Source organism: Macaca fascicularis, chromosome 11 (assembly GCF_037993035.2).
Source record: "Macaca fascicularis isolate 582-1 chromosome 11, T2T-MFA8v1.1".
NCBI classification, from domain to species: domain Eukaryota; kingdom Metazoa; phylum Chordata; class Mammalia; order Primates; family Cercopithecidae; genus Macaca; species Macaca fascicularis.
The window spans coordinates 129,954,959-129,980,302 of NC_088385.1; the positions used below are offsets into that span (position 1 = coordinate 129,954,959).

Sequence of the window (25,344 nt, forward strand, 5' to 3'; positions counted from 1 at the left end):
CATCTATTGTATAGGGCTGTTGTAAGGTGTAAGAGAGAGACCGTGTGGTGGCTAGAACCTGTGACTATGTTAATGAGTTAGTAAGGCATTGCAGCTGGAATTAGAGTTTCTCAGCAGCTGAGATGGTCCTTGAGATGGGGCGATTCTCCTGGGTTACCAGGTGGGCTCAGTGTAATCACAACGGTCTTTAAATGTGGACAAGGGAGGCAGGAGAGAAGGTCGGAGTGAGGCAATGTGAGAAAGACTCTACTGCCTGCTTCTAGGAAGGAGCCACTAGCCAAGGAGTATGGGCGTCCTCCACAACCTGGAAAAGGAGAGGAAATGGATTCTTCCTTAAAGCCTCCAGGAGGAAACACAACCTTTCTGTTACTTTGCTTTTAGTCCTGTGAGACCTGTTTTAGACTTCTGACCTCCAGAACTGCGAATTTGTGTCATATGTTATGGCAGCCATAAGGAACTAATACATCCAGTATGTAAACATGAAACAGCACCCAGGGCATAGCAGGGCCTCAGCAGATACTTGGCCCAACCGTCTTTCTCCCTTCCCTCCCCGGGCTGAAAAGTTTAAAATCTAGAGAAGAAAGCATCTTTGAAGCATATCATGGAGAAGGACTCAGGAGTACTGGAAATGCTAATGGTGAGTCCTGCCTTTTCCTGATCTGTGAACCTTTCTGCTTCACCGGGCCTCAGTTTCCCCTGCAGGCCCAGAGGATGGGATCAAGCCCAGAAGATTCCTCTCAGGTTAGGATGAGAGAAACCCTTTACTACATTGCAAGGCCTCTGGCCACTGCTGAGTGAGCCAAGTCTGGCAGGTGAGCATTAACTGTAGACGTAAAACTACCCAGGTATGAGGGGTTCCTGCGGGGCAGGGACTGTCTAGGGGAGCAATATGTGGAAACAGTTCATAGGTCCAGTTTTCCAGGTTAGTGACATACATGCTTAGCATCCCCTGTGAAACCAAAATCCTGTCAAGATTAACATTTATTAACAACTGAGGGCTTCTCAGCTGGGCACATGGCAGAGCAGTGCTGCCTGGTAGGAACCAGAGGCAAGCCACATGTGTACTTTTAGATTGTCTAGTAACTACTAGAAAAGTCAACAGAAACAGGTGAAATTAACTGTAATTGCATATTTTATTTAACCCATTATATCTAAAATACAGCCCTTTCAACATGTAATTACCACAAAAATTATGAATGGGAGAATTTACATTCTTTTTCTCCTACTAAATCTTTGAAATAGGTGTGTAGGGGACACTCACAGCTGATCTCAGTCTGGACGCACCACCTTTCCAATACTTACAGCCCCCACCAGCCAGTGGCTACTGTGCCGGACAATGCAAGTGTTAGAATCACCCGGCGGCTTTTAGAAAAGGGCAACGTCTAGGTGTCTAGGAGTGATTTGCCCGCAGCATGGCACGGACGTTGAGCTGGTTCTTCTTGGGCATGCGTAGTTGTCTCGCCCTGTGACATCCTCTGCTGGGTTCCACCCCATCAGCCCACACGGCAATGCCCTCGTGATGATGCCTGGCAGGCCACTGACTTCCCGACCCCTGGGCTGCACATTGCCTCCCTGGCAGAGGTATTCAGAAGCTGTTCTTGGTCCAGCTTGGGGTGGGAAGGGGCCACCCATCCCTGACCTCCCCCTCCCTGTCTCTGATGTGCTTTGATGCCCATGACACATTCCTGAGCGCCACTTGCTCTCTTACCATTTGGCCAGTTCCTGTAGCTTTGGGGTATGCCCCAGGAAGGTCCAAGTCATCTTTGTCCCCTCTAAGAGGTGGAGAGATGCGAACTGTGGCCATGTGTGGAATGGCAGGGCAGTCAAGAGCAAGCTCCAGGTTCAGCCCCTGGCTCTGTCCCTTCACCGCTCTGCCTCAGTTTCCTCATCTACAAAATGGGGGCCATAACACTACACACTTCCTAGAGTGGTTGTGGAGACGTACAAGTGTTCACAGTGCCTGGTGTGTAGTGAATGCCGTGTAAGTGTGGGCTGTTATGTTGTGTTTGGAAGAGTAGGCTGGGCTGAAAGAGAGAAGCAAGCTCCCTGTTGGACTCTGCCTGGCGGCCTTAGATTAGCTGTAAGCGGAGGCCTCGTGTGCTGGGGCAGCTGGGAGAAAAGCAGATGTGCACAGAGGTTGGGGACTCAGGCAAGTGGGGACAGCCCTTCCCTTTAAGAGTGAGCCCAGAGGTACCACATTATGAAGGCTCTCCAGGCTTGGGAGGATATTCTGGGGGAACGACGGCCTCAGGAAGTGCGGGCAAGGCCAGCAGGAGCCTTGCCTGGTAGAACTGCTGGCCCTTCTGAATAGGGACAGGGGCAGCCGAGGCCCCGTCTCTGACCTGACTCAGACGCCAGCCTTCCAGCCAGCGCTGCACCGGTCATTTGTGAATGACACCCAGCTGGCCACTGGATCCCAGCAGCTTAAAGTGGAAAGCCTCTGAGTGGAGTCCAGGCCTGCTTGGCCAAGGGACAGGGATGCCCAGTTGGCTAACCTGAGACGCCTTGGCTGCTCTGTTGGTGATGCCCTTACCTGCCCCGCTCCCCACCCAACTTGGTAATCTGCGATGCTGACTTGAATATCACCTCCTCTGTGCAGCCACCCGCTGCCGTCCTCCTGCCTAAACCTCACTGTGCTGCCCAGTCCTCATGACATTATTTGCGCTGCTTCCACATCTGCCCGGACACGCTGCGGCTGGCCCAGCAGAGTGGGAGGAAGTAGACAGACATGGGCTGGGCGCATAAGTAGACCAGGCTTGCCTGAGAAGTGGGAGTGTGTCACCTCCTTGCCGAGCTCACTGAGCAACTGCTCAGACCTGCACTGGCCACCTACCCTGGGGTCCTCAGGCAGGGTCGCGTCATAAGTGGCTGGATGAGTGGATGCCCAGGGGTCGGTGGTCTCCCTTCTTTGATGCTCTCCTCTTGGTGGGGTCTGAAAGGCCCATGGCCATCCATTCTAGGGAATGACTGAGCCCTGGAGAAAAGTTTAGTTGGGGCGAGATTGTTTTTTCTCTGGCTAAAATAAACATGATTCTTGGCCGGGCGCGGTGGCTCAAGCCTGTAATCCCAGCACTTTGGGAGGCCGAGACGGGTGGATCACGAGGTCAGGAGATCGAGACCATCCTGGCTAACACAGTGAAACCCCGTCTCTACTAAAAAATACAAAAAAACTAGCCGGGCGAGGTGGCGGGCGCCTGTAGTCCCAGCTACTCCGGAGGCTGAGGCAGGAGAATGGCCTGAACCCGGGAGGCGGAGCTTGCAGTGAGCTGAGATCCGGCCACTGCACTCCAGCAAGGGGGACAGAGTGAGACTCCGTCTCAAAAAAAAAAAAATAAATAAAATAAAAAAATAAACATGATCCTCAAACTGCAGTAGGTTCATCTGCCTGGAGCTGACTCAGCCCCCTGGCTTTTGGGACAGACGCGTTTGTGGAGTGATGTCACCAGGGCCCAGGGAACGAAACTGCACAAGCTGGCTGCCTGTCACTTCCAGAGCCAGTCTGGCAGAGGGGTGATGCAGGAACAGTCCTCCTACTACTGGGTGTCACCCACAAAGCCTGGGGCAGAGGTGGCAGTGGGTCAGGCGGTAACATTGTAACCAGCGTCCTGGGGAACCTGGGCTCTCATGCTCCCCTTCGAAGCTTTCCTAAACGCTGAAATGACAGAGCGGCCAGGACCAAGCAGGCCTGAGTGCAAGTGAGGGGAGATACAGGTTAAATGGAGCAGAGCAGTTGCCCCTGACTTCCTCTCTGCCAGAGCTGACCCAGCTGTCCACCTCGCTGCTTTGCATGTGGCTGTATCCCGGCCTCCTCAGTGACAGAAACCCTGTGTTTGCTCTCGTCAATGGCCTTTGAGGGGGCAAATGCATTTGAATGAGATCTCTCTGTCCTTCAACTCTTTGGAAATGCTGAAGCAAAATAACCCACCACTCTGCCAGCGTCCGTGTGCCCCAGCTCTTTGAAGAACGTTCTTGTTCCTGCCGAGTGCTACTGTTAGGCGCCATGATAACAGCACAAGGATGCTTAGGTCTGATTCATTTCAGGGTTGATTTTAAAAATAGAAATGGTTTTATAGTTAATTTTACTACGCAGCTCTAGTGGTACATTATTAGCTGGAGAAGGAGAGACTCAGTGCCCTGAAGTTGTCCAGGACTTGTCTTTGAAAGAGCTCTTGTTCCTTCGAGTGTTCACTCTTCCATTTGCCCAGTGGGGATCTGCTGACAGCCAGATGTTGGTTTGGGCCTAGAGATATAGCAGGAAGGAAGATGTTCCAGTGTTCGGGCTTGGAGGTGGGGACAGAGTATAATTGGTGGACAGACGACTCCGGAGCCTCCTGGGCCACAGGGTGCTGCGGGGTTGGCGTGTGGGGCGGCCGCTGCCTGGAGCCTCCCCGCTCGGTCGCCTGGCTTTGCTGCCAGTGCCCGTTCCTGCGGTCTGTTTCCATCTGGAGCCCACGTCAAGCCTGGGCCAGGAGCCTCTCGGGAGTGTCACCTGCCTCACCCCAATTTCCCCTCTTCTGAAACAGCACTCACTGAGATGCTGGCCAGGGTGTGCCCCGTGAGTCTCAGTCCAGGGACCAGTGCAGCTCTGGGCTGTTCACGAGTCAGCGCCCCGTCTGGCCTGATTGTCCCTGGAAGCAGGGCAGTTGTATCCTGAGGGCTTGGGCTCCCCCTGGCCACTGGACTGATCCAAAGGCCACAGCCCAGAGGCAGATGCCCTCGCCCCAAGGGATGGGGGAAGTGGGGAGTCCCCTTGGCTCTACCAGCCCCAAGGCCTTTGTTATCGGGATTGGAACAAATCCTGATCCAGAGCCCACTCCCAATTTGGAGGCATGTTAGCAGGCCCTTGGGGAACACAGGGTTCCTGTGGTGGGACAATAAGGATGTCTACCTTGATACACTTCCGCACCCAGCCCTACCCCCGCACCCAGAACTGTGAAGGCCGTGCAGCCCAGGGCCTCCTGGGAGGGACCTGAGGGGGTTCATCTCCAACGGCAGCCTGCCCAGCTCTTAGTAGCTGGGGGCCCTTGGGCAGCTGCTCAGCCCGCCTGCTGCAGCTTTAACACTGGAGGGTTGCTCGAGGACACTGAGTCAACACGTAAGGTGCTTAGAACAGCACCAAGTATGGAGCACGTGCTCAGCCACTTTATTATTTTTTTTGAGACGGCATCTCGCTCTGTCACCAGGCTGGAGATCTTGGCTCACTGCAACCTCCGCCTCCCAAGTTCAGCAATTCTCCTGCCTTAGCCTCCCAAGTAGCTGGGACTACAGGCGTGCACCACCATACCCAGCTAATTTTTGTATTTTTAGTAGAGACAGGGTTTCACCATGTTGGCCAGGATGGTCTTGATCTCTTGACCTTGTGATCTGCCCGTCTTGGCCTCCCAGAGTCCTGGGATTATAGGCATGAGCCACTGAGCCTGGCCCACATTTTTTTGTTATTTATTACCTTGGACAGGTGGTTAACCTGCAGCCTCAATGTCCTCCCTCACCTGCCTGCTCCGAGGTTCCTTAGGAGCATTAATGAAGTAACATCGGAACAATGCTCTCTGCTCAGGGCCCAGTACAAGGCTGAGCTCAATAAAATTGATTTTATTAATAGGTTATTGAGACCTGTCTGCTGTCCTTATGGCACAGAGTATGTTCTCACACGCTTGGCAATGCCAGCAATCCTGAGTGTATCTGCAGAGCCTCACCTGCCCCCTGGGCCCCTGGGTACCCCTGAGCTTTGCTCCCACTCTCTGCCCTTAAAGGTCAGGCCCTTCCTGCTGCCGGCACTGGGCAGGATAAGAGCATACTTGGAGAGTTGTGAGCAGGTGGCCCCTGGGGCGTGGGTGTGGACTCCAAGGATTTTTCGAGACCCAAAAAGCTGCAGGGTCTGTGGAGCGGGGCAGGAGCTGACCTCACTCTGCCCCTCTCTGCCGTCTCTGCGGACCCTCCAGCTCCCTTCCGCAGGGTGTCTCGTGGCTGCTGTGGAACTCTCTATTATTATTGTTTTGTTTTGTCTTGTTTGAGATGGAGTTTAGCTCTTTTGCCCAGGCTGGAGTGCAGTGGCATGATCTTGGCTCACTGCAGCCTCCCAGGTTCAAGTGATTCTCTGCCTCAGCTTCCTAAGTAGCTGGGATTACAGGCACGCACCACCACGCCTGGCTAATTTTTGTATTTTTAGTAGACAGGGGTTTCGCCATGTTGGCCAGGCTGGTCTCAAACTCCTGGCCTCAAGTGATCTGTCTGCCTCTGTCTCCCAAAGTGCTGGGATTACAGGCATGAGCCACTACATCTGGCCTATTATTTTTACTTTGGAGATAGGGTCTCACTCTGTCACCCAGGCTGGAGTGCAGTGGTGCTATCATAGCTCACTGCAGCCAGGCACTCCTGGACCCAAGCAGTTCTCAGCCTTCTGAGTAGCAGAGGACTACAGCTGTGCGCCACTACACCCGGCTAAGTTTTAAATTATATTTGGTAGAGATGGGGTCTTGCTAGGCTGGCCTTGAACTCCTGGGCTCCAGTGATTCTCCCACCTCAGCCTCCCAAAGTGCTGGGATTATAGACGTGCACCACTGTGCCTGGTCCCCCTCCATTATCGCTTCTGTCCTGCTTCCTCCAGAGACCTCCCCTGAGCCAGCCAGACACCCCTCCCTGTTGTGCCCAGCAGTGGGAAGAACGGCATCCCCCTCCTCATGCTCTTGTGCTGCCCATTATCACTGCATCCCCTGCAGAGCCCTGGCCCCACGGCCGCTCACAGCTGTTTGGAAACTGCCCTGCCAGGCTCTGTGTGAGGCCCCTTCTTCTTGGGAGCTGGATGGGAGCTTTGGGTGCTGAGTAGCGGACAGACCCCGGGGCGGTCACATGTATCCTTATGATCTTCCTTTCTCTAGCACTGGGTTTTTCCACCCTGAGCTGAGGTCCATAATCCCTTCCACTCCTCAAAGGCCGCGCTGCCCCGAAGGGGTGTCTCTGTGGCAGCCTCTGGCTTGTGTCAGAGCTTCTGGGGTTGTTCTGGCCTGAGGGGCCACACGGGGCACAAATGCAGGCTGGAGAGAACCCAGGGATGAGCCTGGGCAGCTCTCTACCTCCCATGACATGCTGCAGTTTCCCCACCTTCAAAATGGGGAGAACTGCGTTCACCCCACTCAGCAGCCGTGAGGATAGCATGTTGAGAACCTCAGCACCCAGAACCAGGTATTGCTGGCAGTTGGACCTGCCTCGGGACTGTAAGCCTCAGAGCAGAGCTGTGTCAAGGACACCCTGTGTGGATTTCACCACAGAGTGAGCCTCTGAGTGCCTGTGGTGCTGCAGCCCCTCAGCCTCCTGGAGCCACTTCTGCAAGGGAGGGTCAGCAGCAGACAGGGGAGTAGGTGGGACATCACTGGGACCTGCCCAGGCTTCTCGTGGGACAGGGCTTAGCTGCTACTGCCTGGTCAGAGGCGAGGCCCATGGAGCAGCCACAGACTCCCACTGTGCAAGCACTGTGCCTCCTTGTGTGGCGCTCTGAGCCTGGTGCACACATCTGCCCGTCCTAGACACAACGGGGCTGTGTTCCCAGAGCCAGCCGGCACCCTGCCCGGGAGGGCCCTGCTGCCATGGATCCTGTCCCCTGCCGCCAGCGTGGGGAGCAGGCAGCACTGAGGCCCAGGCGCACAACAGGCCATGCCATGTGCCCAAGACATGCCCCGTCACACTGCATTCCTGGGGTCTCCCTCCTGCCATGAAAGTCATTCGTGTGCCAGGTACCGTTGAGGAGCTGGGGGTTCAGCAGCACCTATAGGCCGATCTGCTTCCCCTCATGTTGCTGACTGCTGGGTGAGGGGAAAAGGTGATAAATAAGGGAATAGTCCACTATCCAAGGGCGCCCGGTCCTCAGAGACCATCCATCCAGGAGGTGCAGATTTCAACAGGGCAGCTGCAGGAGGGTGTGAGGGTGCTGGGTGCGGGGAGCTGGAGCTCTGCTGCGTGGGCATCTGGAGCCTAGGGCCTGGGGGCACAGGGGTGGCTGCACCTTGGCCTCACCATGACTTTACTCGCAAAGAGGAGAGGGCGGCCCATTCCCCCAGAATGTGTTATCTGCTTTTGGGGTCCCTAGCTCAGCCCCGTCCTGGGGTTTCCTCAGTATCAGGAGAAACGCCCGCATCTCTGTGTCCACAGCCTCTCCAGCCAGGTCTGCACCAGTCACTTCGGCTCCACCCTTCTTGCCAGGAATCTTCCGAACCAGGTGGCAGCTCAGGTGTCGGCAGCTGGGGATGGGGTTACACAGTCCGGAGACGGACATGCCTGGCTTGTGACAGGACAGCTGCTTGCCTGGCTGCTTGGGGATGAGCTGGGGAAAGTCACAGCCCCTGCCTCCTGTCCTGGGAGGCCCTCCCCACGGAAGGAGCTGCCTGGGGACTGTTCAGAGTCACTAAGGACACAGGTCATGGAGTCAGACAGACCTGGCTTTGAACCCTGCCTTTTTCCTTATTAGCTGTACAGACAAAAGTATATAAGCCTTTTGTGCCTCAGTTTCCTCACCAGGAAAATGGGATCATCACCACTTCCCTGGGCTGTTGCTGGGAGGCGAGTTGCCCACGCCTGACTGGGGCTGGGCACTCAGGATCCTTATCATTGTCACGGCTGCTGTCATGGGCAGTGTTCCGCTTCAGTGGGGGTGTGCCACTCACGGCCATGGGTTCTCACAGTTGGTGGATACGAGTTTGTTCAAGGAAGGAGTTGAGGCCTGGGGGCCAGTGGCTGGGCAGCCCTCAGGGTCAGGCCCACCAGAGCCTCTGTGTGTTTCCTCAGGTCCTGGTTCTTTGAGATGGGACCGCAGCTCCTCCCCGACTACGGGGAGCAGATTTCAGGGCAGCCCCAGAACACCTGCCTGGGAGGGGTCCAGTACAATGGGCCCTGTGTGTGAAAGGGGCCAGCATTGCGCTAGGGGCCGGGGGTGGCCCAGAGGCTGCCTGGCCTAGCCCCACAGTCTGCTGGCACCCATCTGAGGTCCCACCAGGAAGGGCCCCTCAGCTTCGTGGGCTGGCTTTTCTCACAGAGGAAATTCCATGGTAGACCCTAATTGGATGTCCACTGCTTCAGTGCTGGGTGGGAGAGCTCGGCGGCATCCCGGAGAAGGTGCAGGAGTGCTGCGTGGTCCTGCAAGCTGGCTCCCTGCCCTGCAAGGCCTGCCTGGCTCAGGCCAGCCTGTGGCTCGGGCCCAGCTGCCCTGGCTGAGGCTGGGGGCTGGGGAGAATGACTGGCCTGGAGCTGCGTATCCCATCTCGGTGTCTGCCTGTCCCTCCTGCCTGTGGCCTGGGCAGCTCTTCTCAGTCTACAAATGGTGGCGGTGGGGGGCGGGGACAGAGGCTTAGCAGACCTGTTCCCGCATGAGAAACACCGCGTGCCCCACTGAGCCAGGAACGGGTGGTAGTGACGGTACCGCTACGAGCCTTCCTCGAGAGCACAGTCACGTCCAGGAAGCCTTGTCGGAAAAGGCGGCAGTAGCCGGGGATGGGGGAGGGGATGAGACACTGCCGTAGGTGGAGCGGGAGGGATGTCGAGATTCTGGCCTTGGTCAAGTGTGAGGGTGCCACTTGCACAGCTCCAGGTGACGGCTGCAGACCCCACTCCCGCCTTCCTCTGCCCCGGCTGGGCTGCAGGTGGCAGCAGGAGCTTGACAAAGTTTGACAGGGCGAGGCCCCACCCAGGAGAGAGGCAGCCTATGGGGCAGTGGGCCACAGGCCCTGGGCTTAGCCTGAGTTTCCTGAGAATGCCTCCTGAGAGAGTGGGGACAATGTGATGTGCACCCTTCATGGGGCGCCGCAAAGGCCAGGTGGGCCCCAGCCGGGAGCTCCAGTCTCAGCTGCTTTTCCGCAAGGGGAGATGGGGCTAGAGGACACCACACTGGGCCATGACCTGGGCTCAGGGCATCTGCCAGGAGAGTCAGGTCGTGCAGGTTTTGGGCAGGATGGCCTCCCGGAGCCACAGCCCAGCTTTGGTCATTGTCCCCTGGCTCCTGGAGCTCTTGGTGTTCACTGTAGTTCCAGCTGCACCAATCAGGCACGGGAAGTCCTTCGGCGGCTTAGGTTGAGGGGATTCCTATCTCCCCCATCGCTCCACTGGCCTGAACCCAGGCAGAATCCTGTTCGGTATTGTGCTTCTCCCACTTGGGGTGGTGTCTCCTGGGGTGGGTGCCTGGGGCTCTAAACACTGCTCCTTTGTCCCTCACAGGCCATCAGCATCAGCAAAGCCATCAACACCCAGGAGGCCCCCGTGAAGGAGAAGCACGCCCGGCGTATCCTTGGCCGGCTCCTGGGCTCAGGAGTCGGGTGTGGGTGTGGGAGCAGCATAGTGCTGCAGTCAGCTGTGCCGGGGGTCACAAGGTCCCTCACTGAGCCCAGGGAGGAGGCTCCTGTGCAGCTTGGCTCCTTCCCATCTCGGTCTCATCACAGAAATGCCCCCCATTGGGCCCAATGAAGGTTTCCTTGTCTTGTCCTACCTCCTGTCCCCTTGACTGGACACTGGAGCTCTGGTGACCCAGGGTTGATGGGCATGTGATTGGCGGCCGGCCCTCTTCTGGCGGCTCTGGCCTCTCAACCGGGTTTGTCGAGCCCCCGCGCTCCAGTCTCTGCTTCCACACTTGGCCTTGACATTGCAGGCATTATCCTGGGCACACACCACGAGAAGGGGGCTTTCACCTTCTGGTCCTATGCCATCGGGCTGCCGCTACCCAGCAGCTCCATTCTCAGCTGGAAGTTCTGCCATGTTCTCCACAAGGTCCTTCGAGACGGGCACCCCAATGTGAGTAGCAGCTGCTCCCTCTGCTCCCTGGAGGTGGGACACTATCCCGCTGACATGTGGGCTCCAGCCCTATTCCTGTCCCCGTAGCTCTGGGCTGTTCCTCCCGCCTCGGGTGGGGAGCGCGTGTCTCAGGGCCCTACCACAGGGTCCTGGACACTCCCCCTCTCCTGTGTTCCCCGCGCTTCAGGTGCTGCATGACTGCCAGCGGTACCGCAGCAACATCCGGGAGATCGGAGACCTGTGGGTAGGTCCAGCCAGTCTAGGTCCTGCCTGGCACTCAGGGCTTTCCTGAGTGTGTGGGGCTGAGCAAAGGGTGGCTCCCTGTGGGCAGTTCCCTGCGGGTGGCTGGGATGGGCAGCATGGGGAGATGCTGCCTGCCTTTGAAGGCCTGCCCCAGGGCGCTCCACATGCATAAGTGGGCCCCCCAGTCAGCCCTCCAGCTCCGAAGTCACCCGGGCCCTTTAGTCCTCACGAGTTGGGAAATGTGGCAACACCATTGCCCGGACACCTCGGTGGTGGTTAGAGAGCCCGTGGCAGGGCGCAGGTTTCTGGGCTCCCCTAGACCTGCTGCTAAAGAATCAGGACTGGGGGTCTGCATTTTGAGCACATTTGCTGGATGACCCTGAGACACAGCAAGACCTGAGAGCCCTGGGAGCCTGCAATCTGGATGTGCTGTAAGACCTCAGGATTTAGAGATGTCCCTGGTGGGCAGAGGGCCTTGGCCTGATTCTCTCTGATTTTCTCTGGAGCACTGTGGGGTGCTCGTCTGCCTGGGCAGGGACATAGGAGCAGGGCAGGCCCTGGAACGGGGACCCACAGGGAGGCCTGACCGGGGCGTTATCCAACCCAGAACCACTGCACTGACTCACGTCCCTTGAAGCGAGGAAAACGTTGCCCATGGTGCCATCTGCAGATGCAGGCCCCGCTGGCCTGGCCGCAGGGGCCATGGGGCTGGAGGAGGGAGCAGGGAGGATGTGTCAGGCGCCCGTCGGGATGTGCCTCCCTGCCAGCACCAGCACTTTAATAAAGCGTCCCCACTCCGAATTGGCCTGCTGCCCTGGACAAAGGGCTCTCTTCTCACAAGGGTTTCTTTGGCAGGAATGACAAGGAGAAAGATTAAGGGAAAAAGCTAGAGACAGAGGGAGGTTGGTCGAGGCCAGGAGAAGACGTTTGTTGAATGAAGAAGTGCCCGGTGGCGGGTGACTCTCATGCCCAGGTCCTTTAGGACTCTTGGACGTGTTCATGAGCTGTGGCCCCTCACCCTGTCTGTCTTCCCACAGGGACATTTGCATGACCGGTACGGACAGCTGGTGAATGTCTACACCAAGCTGCTGCTGACCAAGATCTCCTTCCACCTCAAGGTGGTTTCCCCGGGGAGTCATGGGGCTGAGGGACTCGTGGGCTTTTCCCACTGTGACGTTATGGCACATGTTGGGACATCGAAGATGGGATCTGTCCTCTCCATGAGTCTCCATTCACCTTCTTGTCCCGACTGTGACTAAAGGGGAGACAGGGAAGCCAGGGCGTCACGAAGCTCCTAGAACACCTCAGGCATTTCCATGGACATGTGCACGGGCTTCCCCAGGCATTTCCGTGGACATGAGCACTGGGCTTCCTCAGTCTCCGCTGTCCTGGCTGGGTGCTCCCCTCCTCCCAACCCCCTCCACTGCCCTCTGCCACCTATGTGGACCACAGCCTGGGTCTGCCAAGAGCAGGGCCCAGGGCCCAGCGTGGGGCCCCTGGTTCAGTGGCAGCTGGGTGGGGGTTCTTTCCACAGCATCCCCAGTTTCCCGCAGGCCTGGAAGTGACAGACGAGGTATTGGAGAAGGCAGCTGGGACCGATGTCAACAACATGTGAGTCACTCTGCATGGCTATATGGCCACTTCGCCTCAGCTTCCCCACTCCTTCCTACCGTGTCTCACGCCCAGGCGTCCGCGTGGGGCAGTGGGGTTGAATGGCCTTGTTGGTTGACGCTCACTCTCCCAGGGCCAGAGGGTGAAGTTAAAAGGGTGGGATGTACTTGAGGACTGTCGTCCTGGCAGAGGCACACTGACTCACCAGAGCCATGGTGTCGGCGGTGCCCCCATCCCCATCCGGGCGGGGAGTCTCAGGACGAGTCGGCGGCCCACCCACCTTTTTCACCTCTCCCCACTTCTCTTGCATAGCTTCCAGCTCACCGTGGAGATGTTTGATTACATGGATTGTGAGCTGAAGCTTTCTGAATCAGGTGAGTTGTAAAGAGGGGATGCGGGGGTCTGAGTGTATTGCTAAGTCCCCAGAGGTGGGACAAGAAGAAACAAGAAAGAAGACATTAGTGATCACTAGGAAATTCCCCTGACCGGCCGCAGTGGCTCACATCTGTAATCCCAGCATTTTGGGAGGCCGAGGCAGGCAGATTGCTTGAGGTCAGGGGTTCAAGACCTGCCTGGCCAACATGGTGAAACCCTGTCTCTACTAAAAAATATATAAAAATTAGCCAGGTGTGGTGGTGCATGCCTGTATTCCCAGCTACTTGGGAGGCTGAGGCAGGAGAATCACTTGAACCCAGGCAGTGGAGATCATGCCGCTACACTCCAGCCTGGGCGACAGAGTGAGACTCTGTTTCCAAAAAAAAAAAAAAAAAAAACCCAAAAGAAATGCCCCTGCCCCTCCCGGGGTCCTGCACCTCCAGGGATAGGTAATGGGGCCTCCTGGTACCTCCAAAGCATGGCAGGCCGCGGTGGGTACATCCAGGATACAGGTTCAGCCATCCTTTCCATCCAGTATCACTCCATCAGCTGCAAGACGGGGAGGGTGAGGAGGTGTGCACAGGAGCCACCTTGCCAGGTTCCTGCCCCAGTCATGGGCCATCTGCAGAACCCAGTTGGAAGAGAGGTGGTTTGCGTCGTCCTGCCCATTTTCCGCTCTAGAAAGCCTCTGAGTCACGTCCGACTTCCTAGCGGGGAACCCGGCAGCTGTTAGACAGGAAATCTCAGCGTGCTCAGCTTCCAGGCTGGAGAAGTGCTTGTTCTGGGTGGCAGCTTCAGAACAGCTCATGGGTGACTCAGTGCTCTCCATCAGAGGGCAAGAAGCAAATGCCTCCTTAAGGCAAAACTGGGAGTCAGAGGCAGTCTGGGCAGCCTCCCTGAGTTCCCAGGTCTGGCCTCTGCAGCTGGGCGAGCCTGATGGGCATTCAATTCCAGTGGGTGAGAGGTGGGCTCAGAGTTGGACCCTTGTGCCTGGGAAGAGCCTGCTCAGGATCTGACATGGAGAGCAGAGGGCAGATGTCCAAAGGTGCGGCCCCAGCTGTGCAGCAGGACAGGGCTCCCAGGCTCTGTGTCCTGGCAGAGATGTGCTGAGCCTGAGCCTCTCAGCACAGAGGCCACCAGGTGGGAGCCAGGTGCCCCTGGCATAGGAGAAGGCCAGTGTGGGCAGGCAGTGGCCTCACGAGGGAAGTGGAGAACACTCACAGGCCTGCTCCCTACCTGGTGACACTGGTGTCTTGATGAAGCACAAAGGAGGGGTGTACCAGCATCTGCTGGAGAAATTCCCAGATCTGCAGAGGTGACAGGTACAGGGGCTTCCCTGTCTCAGGGCCTGTAACAGCAAAGAAACAGAAACGTCCTAAACACGCCTCAGCGGAGGCTGCGTCTCGCCATCTGTGCAGAGCAGAGAACGGAGGGTGGCGGGAAGAGAGACGTGTCGAATCTGGGATGGCCGGGAAGATCTAGAAAACATTCCACTGTGTGAAATCAAGCAGACTGCCGAACAGCGTGGATATATGTGTTTAAGATCCAAGCAGTACTTGATGCGTGCTGCAGTTTTTTGCAAGGAAAACACTTAGCATGACATGTAATTAGAAATTAATTTTTTAAAGGCAAAGGGGCAGCACTCCCCGCCCAGGCTGTCTCCTGTCACTGCAGAGATTTGCAAGTGGTCCCATCACAGGCAAGGCGAGAGCAGGACCTGAGGGGCCGGGGCACAGGTCTGTGCAGCAGGGACTGCCTGGCCGCTCTCCCGTGCTGGCCAGCTGCCTGCTCTTTGTCATTCTCTCTGCCCCAGAGAAGCTGCCAGCCAAGAAGGAGGCAGCCTCGTGTTTGTCCTTTGTCCCTCCCACTTGGTAGTTCTGATACAAGGTCCGATTGTCAGGGGCAGGGGAGATGGGCCTCGGGGGCAAGTGAGGTCTCAGTGTCACTTGGGGTGTGCAGAGCCAAGTTGTGACCCTACTGCCGTATGACTTGGAAGTAGGCCTGCCTGTTCCCACATCTGTAAAGTTAGGCATTTGGGGCCGGGCGCGGTGGCTCAAGCCTGTAATCCCAGCACTTTGGGAGGCCGAGATGGGCGGATCACGAGGTCAGGAGATCGAGACCATCCTGGCTAACACGGTGAAACCCCGTCTCTACTAAAAAATACAAAAAACTAGCCGGGCGCGGTGGCGGGCGCCTGTAGTCCCAGCTACTCAGGAGGCTGAGGCAGGAGAATGGCGTGAACCCGGGAGGCGGAGCTTGCAGTGAGCTGAGATCCGGCCACTGCACTCCAGCCTGGGCGGCAGAGCGAGACTCTGTCTCAAAAAAAAAAAAAAAAAAAAAAAAAGTTAGGCATTTGGGGTGCTGCATCGTGAGCCTCCTTCCTGCTCTAACATTCGGTGCGGGTTTGAGGCCAGTGGGCATGGAGCTGTCCGTCACCCTTGTCAGTTGGGCACCTCGTCCTGGGCTCCCAGGTGGAGGTCTCTGGAAGCCCTTGCTGAGCTGAGCTGGAGCTGCTTTGCCCTGACCTTGCTGTTGCCCTTGACCTCCTTCATGGGAGCATCTGGTCTTGACCTGGGGCAGCCACCAGCACAGGAGGCGCCCATCTTGGAGGCGGGGGGCACACGGGTTTGTGGGAGCTGGCTTAGGGCCGTGCTTTACAGCCAGACCACCTTGGGCAAGTTGCCCAGCTCCCGAGGGCTCACACTCTTCCTCTTGCCCATCTTTTGCACAGTTTTCCGACAGCTCAACACAGCCATTGCCGTATCCCAGATGTCCACAGGCCAGTGCCGCCTGGCCCCGCTCATCCAGGTTATCCAGGACTGCAGCCACCTCTACCACTACACGGTCAAGCTCCTGTTCAAGCTACACTCTTGTGAGTGGCCCGGGGCGGCCGCTGTCCCGGAAGCTGTGTTTATGTGGCTTAGGCATTCACTGTGAAAAAGGAAAATCAAAAAATTAGTGGTTTATTCATTTAAAAATGGCAGTAATAAACCCACTACCCATTAATAGAAATAACATACATTTTATGAAAAAAACACCATTTCACCAAGCAAAAAATTTAGTGAGTGGCGTAGTTTTCATTTTTACGGCTGAATGCCTGGCTTGGCCAAGACAGAGGCCCCACCTGCTCTCGGGACTCTCCCGCCAGGCACGCTGGGGTTGCGAGCACAAAAAGGCAAAAGGTGTCTGGGGTGTTTGGAGAGTTTTGATCTCACCAACCCTTTGAAAGGGTCTCGTCCCTTGACCACACTTTGAGAATCACCGCGTTAGTGTCAGCCCGGGACAAATGTGTTTGGTGAAAGCGGCTTTCTAGTGCCTCCCGAACCTGGTGGGGGTTAGGAGAGATGTGGCCGCAGTGCCATCCTTTCCATTCGCTGTTTCCTTCTCTAGCTCAGTCTGAACTGAGTCCTCCCACAGCATCTCCCACAGGTCTCCCCCTCCCGATAGGAGAGCAGGCCTGGCCCAGTCTCGGGTGGTCTCTAATCTATGAGTTTGTAGCATACGGAAGAACAAGGCAGGGCAGGTGAGCCCCTGAGCAGTGTGCAGAGAAGTCCTGTTACACTTGTGCTACCTTCCAGGTCTCCCTGCAGACACCCTGCAAGGCCACAGGGACCGGTTCCATGAGCAGTTTCACAGGTACTGCCTGGGACAGGGACAGGATCGAGGCTGGTGGGGGAGAGGCTCTGTGGCCCCTTCCTGAATTTCCCACCATCTCTGCAGCCTCAGAAACTTCTTCCGCAGAGCCTCTGACATGCTGTACTTCAAACGGCTCATCCAGATCCCCCGGCTGCCCGAGGTACCTCCCTGAAGATGGCCCTGAGGCCCTTTGAGGACCCCAGGCACCTGGCTGGGGCCCCACACAGGCTATGGAGATGGTGGAAGGAGGGCTTCCTTGGGGGACAGCTAAGCAGGTCCCACCTGCCGCCCCTGCAGGGACCGCCTAACTTCCTGCGGGCCTCAGCCCTGGCTGAGCACATCAAGCCGGTGGTGGTGATCCCCGAGGAGGCCCCGGAGGACGAGGAGCCGGAGAATCTCATTGAGATCAGCATGGGGCCCCCCGTGGGGGAGCCAGTGGTGAGCCCCCACCCAGCCCATGTCCCCCAGTTGTAGCATGAGGCCAAGGGGAGTGTTGGGTGGCCAGCCCTCCCTTTGCCTACTGCCCGGCCTGGAGGCACAGGTGAGTGGGGCGGGGGTCACCATGCTTTCCTGTGGCAGGTGGTGGCTGACCTCTTCGATCAGACGTTCGGACCCCCCAATGGCTCCGTGAAGGATGACAGGTGAGGGCTGGAGGAGCCGACTGGGTTGGGGGTGGTTGGAAATGGCCTCAGCTGAGCTGTGCTCTGGACATTTCTGTCTGGAAAGGCCACGGGTGGGGAACATGAACCCATGAGGTGCCCAAATCCTGAGTGGCCACTGAGGAGAAGACAGGTTCCTGTGCCTGTCTGTTGAGTGTTCTGGTTGACTTGACTTGAACCCCAGGACCTCTGTCCCCAGGGACCTCCGGATTGAGAGCTTGAAGAGAGAGGTGGAAATGCTCCGCTCTGAGCTGGAGAAGATCAAGCTGGAGGTGCCAGGGGTGGGGATGGGCGGGGGCCAGGCACCTCAAAAGCCCAGGCAGGGGCCCCACATCAGCCATCCTCCCGCAGGCCCAGCGGTACATCTCGCAGCTGAAGAGCCAGGTGAATGCACTGGAGGGCGAGCTGGAGGAGCAGCGGAAGCAGAAGCAGAAGGCCCTGGTGGACAATGAGCAGCTCCGCCACGAGCTGGCCCAGCTGAGGGCTGCCCAGCTGGAGGGCGAGCGGAGCCAGGGCCTGCGTGAGGAGGCTGAGAGTGCGTGGGGCCTTGGCCACAGGGGTCCAAGGGCGTGTCCCCAGCCCCTGCCACCCCACATGGGGCGTCACTGCCTCTCCTCTCACCCCCAGGGAAGGCCAGTGCCACGGAGGCGCGCTACAACAAGCTGAAGGAAAAGCACAGTGAGCTCGTCCATGTGCACGCGGAGCTGCTCAGGAAGGTAGGCCCAGCCCCTCCTCCATCCCAGCTGGTGGCAGGGCCTCTCGGGGACGGCAGCAGAGCGTGAGCCCTTCCCCTGCCCGTGCAGAACGCAGACACAGCCAAGCAGCTGACGGTGACGCAGCAAAGCCAGGAGGAGGTGGCACGGGTGAAGGAGCAGCTGGCCTTCCAGGTGGAGCAGGTGAAACGGGAGTCAGAGTTGAAGGTATGTCCCCTGTGGCACAGGGCCCTGCCCCAGCATCTCCAGCCCACTGCCCCAGTGACACGCTGTCCTGTCCCAGCTGGAGGAGCAGAGCGACCAGCTAGAGAAGCTCAAGAGGGAGCTGGAGGCCAAGGCCGGAGAGCTGGCCCACGTGCAGGAGGCCCTGAGCCACACACAGCAGGTGCATCTGGCTTCGACGACTGGGAGTGGGGTTCTGGGGCCAGTCCTGGGTGGAAGTCAGGTCCTCTTTCCCGTGAACAGGCCATACCTAGGTGCCACTTGGTGGTCCTGGGATGCAGCCCTGACCTAGACCCAGGGCCTACATGGGATACAGGAACTACTGCTGGTCCTCAGGGAGCCCTGAGTCTGATGGGAGTGATCACTAACCCCCATTGCCCAATTTGTAAGCGTGGGGGCAGGGTGGGTGGGGTCTGGGAGCTCTGTTCACATGCCAGGTGTCACGTCTGTCCATAGAGCAAGTCGGAGCTGAGCTCACGGCTGGACACGCTGAGTGCGGAGAAGGATGCGCTGAGTGGAGCTGTGCGGCAGCGGGAGGCAGACCTGCTGGCAGCGCAGACCCTGGTGCGCGAGACAGAGGCGGCGCTGAACCGGGAGCAGCAGCGTAGCTCCCGGGAGCAGGGCGAGTTGCAGGGCCAGCTGGCAGAGAAGGTATGGCCTCCCCAGACGCAGCAGCACCTCTGAGTTCACTGCCGCCTGGCAGCCATCGATCTGTCTCCGTGATCTGCCTGTTCTAGAGATTTCACATAAAGGGGATCATACACGATGCATCCTTTTGTGTCCGGCTTCTTCCACTCAGCATCATGTTGTCAAGGGTCACCACATCGTAGCCTGTGTCAGCACCTCATTCCTTTTGTGGCTGAATCGTACTCCGCTGTGTGGACAGACCACATTGTGTTTATCTTCATCACTTGGTGGACATTGGGGTTGTTGCCACTTTCTGCCTGTTGTGAATAGTGCTGCTGTGGGCCTTTGAGCACAAGTTTCTGTGTAAACATTTGCCATCACTTATCTTGGGTAGATAACTGATGTGCGTGGAACTCAGTAGAACCGCTGGGTCTCACCTCTGTTACCCTGTTGAGAAACTACCAGAGTGTTTTCCAAAGTGGCTGCACCATTTTACACTCCACTAGCAATGCATGAATGTTCCAGTTTCTCCACATCCTTGCCAACACTTATTATTGTCTTTTTATTTTAGCCATCCTAGTGGGTGTGGAGTGGTTTCTCATGGTCCTGATTTGTGTTTCCCTGATGGCAAAGGGTGCTACATATCTTTTCACGAGCTCACTGGCCATTTGTGTGTCTTTGGAGAAATGTCTTTTAGGACCTTGAGCCCATGTTTTAATTGGGTTATTTTTTTTATTATTGAGTTGTGCACCCTGGGAAGCCTCTTTCTAGAAATATCCACCTCCCTGACCAGTGAGGGTCTCAGCTGGGCTCCAACTGGCAGCTCATGGGTCAGTCCAGGGCTGGGGCACATCCTTGGCCTTAGGGAGGGTCTCTAAGCTGCCCTCTTCGCCCCCATTGCCAGGAGTCTCAGGAGCAGGGTCTGCGGCAGCGGCTGCTGGATGAGCAGTTTGCAGTGCTGCAGGGCGCTGCTGCCGAGGCCGCAGGCATCCTGCAGGATGCTGTGAGCAAGCTGGACGACCCCCTGCACCTGCGCTGTACCAGCTCCCCAGGTAGATGGTGGGGCCACACTCAACCGCTCCTTCCCATCCCCCAGCCCCGAGCAGCGGGTGGCAGGGGCCTCAGTTCTCCTTGTGCTTGCAGACTACCTGGTGAGCAGGGCCCAGGAGGCTTTGGATGCCGTGAGCGCCCTGGAGGAGGGCCACGCCCAGTACCTGACCTCCTTGGCAGGTGAGTGTGGCCCGAGCAGGGCGGAGGCGGGGGCTATGTCCCAGTTCCAGCGCCCATGGCCACCTCTTGCCTTTTGGGAGGTTTACAGACAGCAGGGACTTCTCTGGGAAGCTAAGCAGATGCCCCCTGCCTGCTCCTTCCCAGGAACCCAGCCGTGCCCTGTGGACAAATAGGCTTTTGTCTCTGGGGCCTGGGCCACCGTGCGTCTGCATGCAGGTGGCAGGGCACTGAAGGGCCCGGAGCCACACACACTGCGGTGTGGTTCCCACTGCCTGCTGGATGTCGGTCTTGCCGAGCCCTCCTTTCCTCTTCCTCCTCCTCCTCCTGGGACCGCCGACAGTGGTCCCAGTACTCGTGTCTCAGTGTCATCCTCCCCCAACCTTGGCCCCACCCACCCGCACAGACGCCTCCACCCTGGTGGCAGCCCTGACCCGCTTCTCCCACCTGGCTGCGGACACCATCGTCAATGGAGGTGCCACCTCCCACCTGGCCCCCACCGACCCTGCCGACCGTAAGTGGGTCCCGGGATAGCAGGTTCTGTCTGTCTCACTAGCTTGTCTGCCCTGGGAGTCTTTATGGGGCCTGTGGGGGCTGTTCCACTTACGGTCCTTTCTCACCCCAGGCCTGATAGACACCTGCAGGGAGTGTGGGGCCCGCGCTCTGGAGCTCATGGGGCAGCTGCAGGACCGGCAGGCTCTGCGGCACGTGCAGGCCAGCCTGCTGCGGACACCCCTGCAGGGCATCCTTCAGCTGGGCCAGGTGAGGCGCCGCTGAGTGTGGGTTTGGGGGACTTGGGCCTGCCTCTGACCTCTGCACCCGCCTCTGGGTTGGCTGAACAGGTGTTTGTGTGTGGAGCCTGCAGCCTCAGGACACAGGGTGGGAACCATGCACCCTCCTTGGTCCCTGTGGCCCCCACCTCTTTCCCAGGCTGCCCGTGGGCTTGTGGGGATGGAGGCTACCCCTGTCTGACTCCTATCCTCACCAGGAACTGAAACCCAAGAGCCTAGATGTGCGGCAGGAGGAGCTGGGGGCCATGGTTGACAAGGAGATGGCGACCACGTCTGCAGCCATTGAAGATGCTGTGCGGAGGATCGAAGTGAGCACGGGATCTGGGGACTCCCCTCATTCCTGTGGAGCTTTGGGGGCCGAAGGCCCCAACTTGGCTGCGTACAGGCTGCACCCACTCCTGCTCTCAGCCTCCAGGCAGGGGACAGATGGTGTTTTCCAGGGGCCTGTGAGGTCAGAGCTGAGAGGGCAGGAGGCAGCCCTGGCTTTCCCAGGACCACAGTCCCCTCCTCCCAGCCAGCTCACCGCTCTGTTCTTGGGTGCAGGACATGATGAACCAGGCACGACACGCCAGCTCGGGGGTGAAGCTGGAGGTGAACGAGAGGTGAGCCCCCCTTCTGTCCCCCAGGCCCAACCTGAGGGGGGCTCCCCATGGCCCCTGAGGTTCTGCCCCTAACTGTTTTGCTCATGGGAAAGGAAGGCCTGGCTCAGAGCAGACACTCCCTCCCTACCTGCTGAGCCCTGCTGTGGCCAGGCCCACCATGGTGTCATGTGGGCCGCCCTGCAGAGCAGCAGCCAAGTCTCCCCTTCTCTCCCCCAGGATCCTCAACTCCTGCACAGACCTGATGAAGGTGAGGGGGCTGTGACCCTGGGTGGGGGGTTCTGCACCTGGAGGACCACCAGTCATTGCTGTCTTGGTCTTGGCAGGCCATCCGGCTCCTGGTGATGACATCCACTAGCCTACAGAAGGAGATCGTGGAGAGCGGCAGGGTGAGGGGCCAGCTGGCAGCAGGGCACAGTCCGCAAGGAACCTGACCCCCAGCCCAGGCCACCCTGGGCATGAGGCCCCCCCACCCCCTACCACAGGGAGGCCTGAGGGATGCACCCTATTGCCAGAATGAGGTGAGAAGGGCCCCTGAGGACCCCTTTCCACTTCGGTGTCCTTGACTGGCACGTCCTGCCCTGTTCTCCCGTCGCCACTAGGGGGCAGCCACGCAGCAGGAATTTTACGCCAAGAACTCGCGCTGGACCGAAGGCCTCATCTCGGCCTCCAAGGCTGTGGGCTGGGGAGCCACGCAGCTGGTGTAGGTTGCCCTGGGTAGGGATGGGCGGGGGGCTGCTTCCTGCCAGTTGGAACAGTTTGGGGGTCAACAGGGTGCGGAGAGTAGAGGGGGTGTGGAGTGGCACCAGCTGTCCATGGGGTCAGAGACTCTGGCCCTGACCGGCCCTTGCCCCTCAGGGAGGCGGCTGACAAGGTGGTGCTTCACATGGGCAAGTATGAGGAGCTCATCGTCTGCTCCCACGAGATCGCGGCCAGCACGGCCCAGCTGGTGGCAGCCTCCAAGGTGAGCTTGCACGCTGACAGCGGCACACCAGGCTCTGGGCCCAACTTGGCCTGGGCTGTGGCTGCCAAGCCCAGGCCTGCTGCTGTCCTGAGCTGGGAGACCTGGGCCCACCCTGACCCCTCGCCCCTTAGGTGAAGGCTGATAAGCACAGCCCCCACCTGAGCCGCCTGCAGGAATGCTCCCGCACAGTCAATGAGAGGGCTGCCAATGTCGTGGCCTCCACCAAGTCAGGCCAGGAGCAGATTGAGGACAGAGGTGAGTGCCAGGTGCCAAGTGGGGGCTGCTGGCTCCCGAGACTGAATGGGGGTGGGTGCCCAGATGCTCACCACCTTGCCCTCCAACCACAGACACCATGGATTTCTCTGGCTTGTCCCTCATCAAGCTGAAGAAGCAGGAGATGGAGACCCAGGTAGGTGCCCATGGCTGCTCCGTGACCTCTGAGCTCATCCCTCAGGCGAAACCTGGACCCAGGAGAGGGCTCCCTGGGGAGTCTGAGCTGGGTTGAGCAGGCTGTGTGGCTACAGGTGCGTGTCCTGGAGCTGGAGAAGACGCTGGAGGCTGAACGCATGCGGCTGGGGGAGTTGCGGAAGCAGCACTACGTGCTGGCTGGGGCATCAGGCAGCCCTGGAGAGGAGGCGGCCAGCCAGCCCAGCGCTGCCCCCCGAAGTGTAACCACCAAGAAACCACCGCTGGCCCAGAAGCCCAGCATGGCCCCCAGACAGGACCACCAGGTGCCATCTGCACTGGGATGGGGGAGTTCCTGGAGGGGGGTGCCGTGCCCGGCCCCGGAGGGGCATGTGGTGCACGTCCCTGGGGAAGTCAGGGACCACTGAAAACCCCTGGCATGGCATGACACGGCATGCAGGGAGGAGGAGCTCGCTCAAGGGAGAGGTGGGGCCCCAGGAGCCTGGCTGTGACCACTGACCCCTCCTCCTTTAACCCCTGCAGCTTGACAAAAAGGATGGCATCTACCCAGCTCAACTTGTGAACTACTAGGCCCCCCAGGGGTCCAGCAGGGCGGCTGGTAGACAGGCCTGGGCCTCTGCGACTGCCCTGACAGGACCGAGGGGCCTTGCCCCTCCACCTGGTGCCCAAGCCTTCCGCCCCACCGTTCTGATCAGTGTCCTCAAGGCCCCTGGCCCTTACTGAACCTGCAGGGGCCTGGGCCATGTGGGTGGTGCTTCTGGATGTGAGTCTCTTATTTATCTCAGAAGGAACTTTTGGGTGCAGCCAGGACGCAGTAGGCTTGAGCGTCAACTCTTCAGGAAATGCGTGTTTTTAATATTCCGAGCTTGAGCTCTTCTTCCTACGTTTGTATTCAGCACACTGGGAAACGGGGCCAGTGTGGGGCTCCCTGCCTTCCGGACTCCTGAAGGTTGTGGATGGACGGAAGGCACACAGTCCGTGCTGGCTAATGGGACGAGGGTCAGACATCCTGTCTGTGGCCTTCTGGGGCACCGATTCTACCAGGCCCTCCAGCTGCGTGGCCTCCGAAGACCAGGCTCTGGGTGGGCTGGAGGAATGTTGCCCGTTACTCCTCAGGCCTGGCCCTTGGGCCTCCGTGATGGGAGCCCCCAGGAGGGGTCAGATGCTGGAAGGGGCCGCTTTCTGGGGAGCGAGGTGAGACACAGCGGCCCAGGCGCTGCCTTCACGCCTGGAGTTTCCATTTCCAGCTGGAATAGGCAACCACCCCCATTTCCTGTTTTCCATTCCCCCGTTCTGGCCGCGCCCCACTGCCCACCTGAAGGGGTGGTTTCCAGCCCTCCGGAGAGTGGGCTTGGTCCTAGGCCCTCCAGCTCAGCCAGAAAAAGCCCAGAAATCCAGCTGCTGGACCAGGGCCCTCAGGGAGGGGACCCTGCGGCTAGAGCGAGCTAGGCCCTGGCTTTCCCCATCATATTTGAACGAATATGTGTCCCTTGAGCCTGAGGGGAGTGGCAGGAGGGGTGGGACCAGGCTGGGAGGGCAGAGCCAGCAGCTGCCATGTCCTCCTGTCCTCACCCCCACCCCAGGCCCCAGCCCTTTAGCCCTTCACCCTGTGCTCTGGAAAGGCTACCACATACTGGCCAAGGTCAGGAGCAGTAAGAATGAGCCAGAACCAGCCCCTTGGCTTTGTGTGAGCATTTCCTCCTGTTGAAGTGTTGTGCTGGCAATAAAATGCACTTTGACTGTTGTCACTGATGCCCCAGAGGGGCTGTGCCTGGCTCTTCATTCCTTCAGGGACGCATGTTCCCTTGTCTAGGCCCTGGCCAGGCGCTGGGACGGGGACCCCATCGTGTCTGCATTTAGTGCTAGAATACTCAGGACTGCAGAAAAGCTCAGCAGGGCTGTCACAGGCTGTGCGTGTCTGCCTTGCATTCTGGGAGATTTATGGGCCTTGGGGCCCTTCTTTTATACAGGAGGCCAAGAGCCAGCTGCCTCCACAGAGGCCACCTCCACTCCCAGCCTTGATGCCCACAGCTTCCCTGGGGTTCCCAGCAGTTGCTGACCCCCTCAGTGTGTGTGAGACCATGGCTGACAGTTCCTAAGGTGGAGACCCTGACTCCCAGCTGGCTTGGACTTGAGCCATGACCACACACAGCCTTTGCACTTACCGGAAACCTGGAAGGGCATTCAGTCCCTGGGTGTGTGGCAGCCTCACAAGCACCCACTTTACCCAGGAGCACATGCCAGAGGGAAGGCTGAGGTGGGTGAGCTCACCCTGTCCCACCCCCTTCCAAGATTACTGGCATTTATGGAGAAACAGGACAGGGTGGGTCAGGGGAGAGAAAAGGCCCCTTGGCTGGCTCCTATATGGCCTCAGACAAGCCTCCCACCTGTGTCCACGGTCTCCTGGAGGGTGAAGTGGGGCCTCAGCTGGGGCTGCGTAGCCAGGGTGCTTGTGCCAGGTGGCTAGGACCATGGATGTGAAAG

General features: G+C 58.5%; 1 protein-coding gene across 2 annotated transcripts in view; it reads left to right on the top strand.

Annotated features, from left to right (window-relative positions):
• The window catches only part of HIP1R (huntingtin interacting protein 1 related), a 28,512-nt gene extending 3,904 nt beyond the window's left edge, over nucleotides 1-24,608 (top strand). For both annotated transcript variants that reach the window (XM_045366181.2, XM_005572521.3), the window contains exons 2-32: nucleotides 10,198-10,261; nucleotides 10,625-10,767; nucleotides 10,955-11,011; nucleotides 12,048-12,128; nucleotides 12,545-12,621; nucleotides 12,934-12,995; nucleotides 15,728-15,868; nucleotides 16,575-16,632; nucleotides 16,717-16,792; nucleotides 16,930-17,070; nucleotides 17,212-17,273; nucleotides 17,491-17,563; nucleotides 17,643-17,826; nucleotides 17,919-18,007; nucleotides 18,095-18,211; nucleotides 18,288-18,389; nucleotides 18,683-18,877; nucleotides 19,758-19,905; nucleotides 19,997-20,083; nucleotides 20,487-20,594; nucleotides 20,706-20,842; nucleotides 21,069-21,179; nucleotides 21,415-21,473; nucleotides 21,690-21,720; nucleotides 21,797-21,859; nucleotides 22,073-22,173; nucleotides 22,329-22,434; nucleotides 22,566-22,689; nucleotides 22,782-22,843; nucleotides 22,959-23,165; nucleotides 23,383-24,608. In XM_045366181.2, coding sequence (XP_045222116.1) covers nucleotides 10,198-10,261; nucleotides 10,625-10,767; nucleotides 10,955-11,011; nucleotides 12,048-12,128; nucleotides 12,545-12,621; nucleotides 12,934-12,995; nucleotides 15,728-15,868; nucleotides 16,575-16,632; nucleotides 16,717-16,792; nucleotides 16,930-17,070; nucleotides 17,212-17,273; nucleotides 17,491-17,563; nucleotides 17,643-17,826; nucleotides 17,919-18,007; nucleotides 18,095-18,211; nucleotides 18,288-18,389; nucleotides 18,683-18,877; nucleotides 19,758-19,905; nucleotides 19,997-20,083; nucleotides 20,487-20,594; nucleotides 20,706-20,842; nucleotides 21,069-21,179; nucleotides 21,415-21,473; nucleotides 21,690-21,720; nucleotides 21,797-21,859; nucleotides 22,073-22,173; nucleotides 22,329-22,434; nucleotides 22,566-22,689; nucleotides 22,782-22,843; nucleotides 22,959-23,165; nucleotides 23,383-23,430 — 3,114 coding nt within the window. In that variant the 3' untranslated portion in view covers nucleotides 23,431-24,608. The remainder of the gene's footprint in view (nucleotides 1-10,197; nucleotides 10,262-10,624; nucleotides 10,768-10,954; nucleotides 11,012-12,047; nucleotides 12,129-12,544; nucleotides 12,622-12,933; nucleotides 12,996-15,727; nucleotides 15,869-16,574; nucleotides 16,633-16,716; nucleotides 16,793-16,929; nucleotides 17,071-17,211; nucleotides 17,274-17,490; nucleotides 17,564-17,642; nucleotides 17,827-17,918; nucleotides 18,008-18,094; nucleotides 18,212-18,287; nucleotides 18,390-18,682; nucleotides 18,878-19,757; nucleotides 19,906-19,996; nucleotides 20,084-20,486; nucleotides 20,595-20,705; nucleotides 20,843-21,068; nucleotides 21,180-21,414; nucleotides 21,474-21,689; nucleotides 21,721-21,796; nucleotides 21,860-22,072; nucleotides 22,174-22,328; nucleotides 22,435-22,565; nucleotides 22,690-22,781; nucleotides 22,844-22,958; nucleotides 23,166-23,382) is intronic.
• The last annotated feature ends 736 nt before the right edge of the window (nucleotides 24,609-25,344 follow it).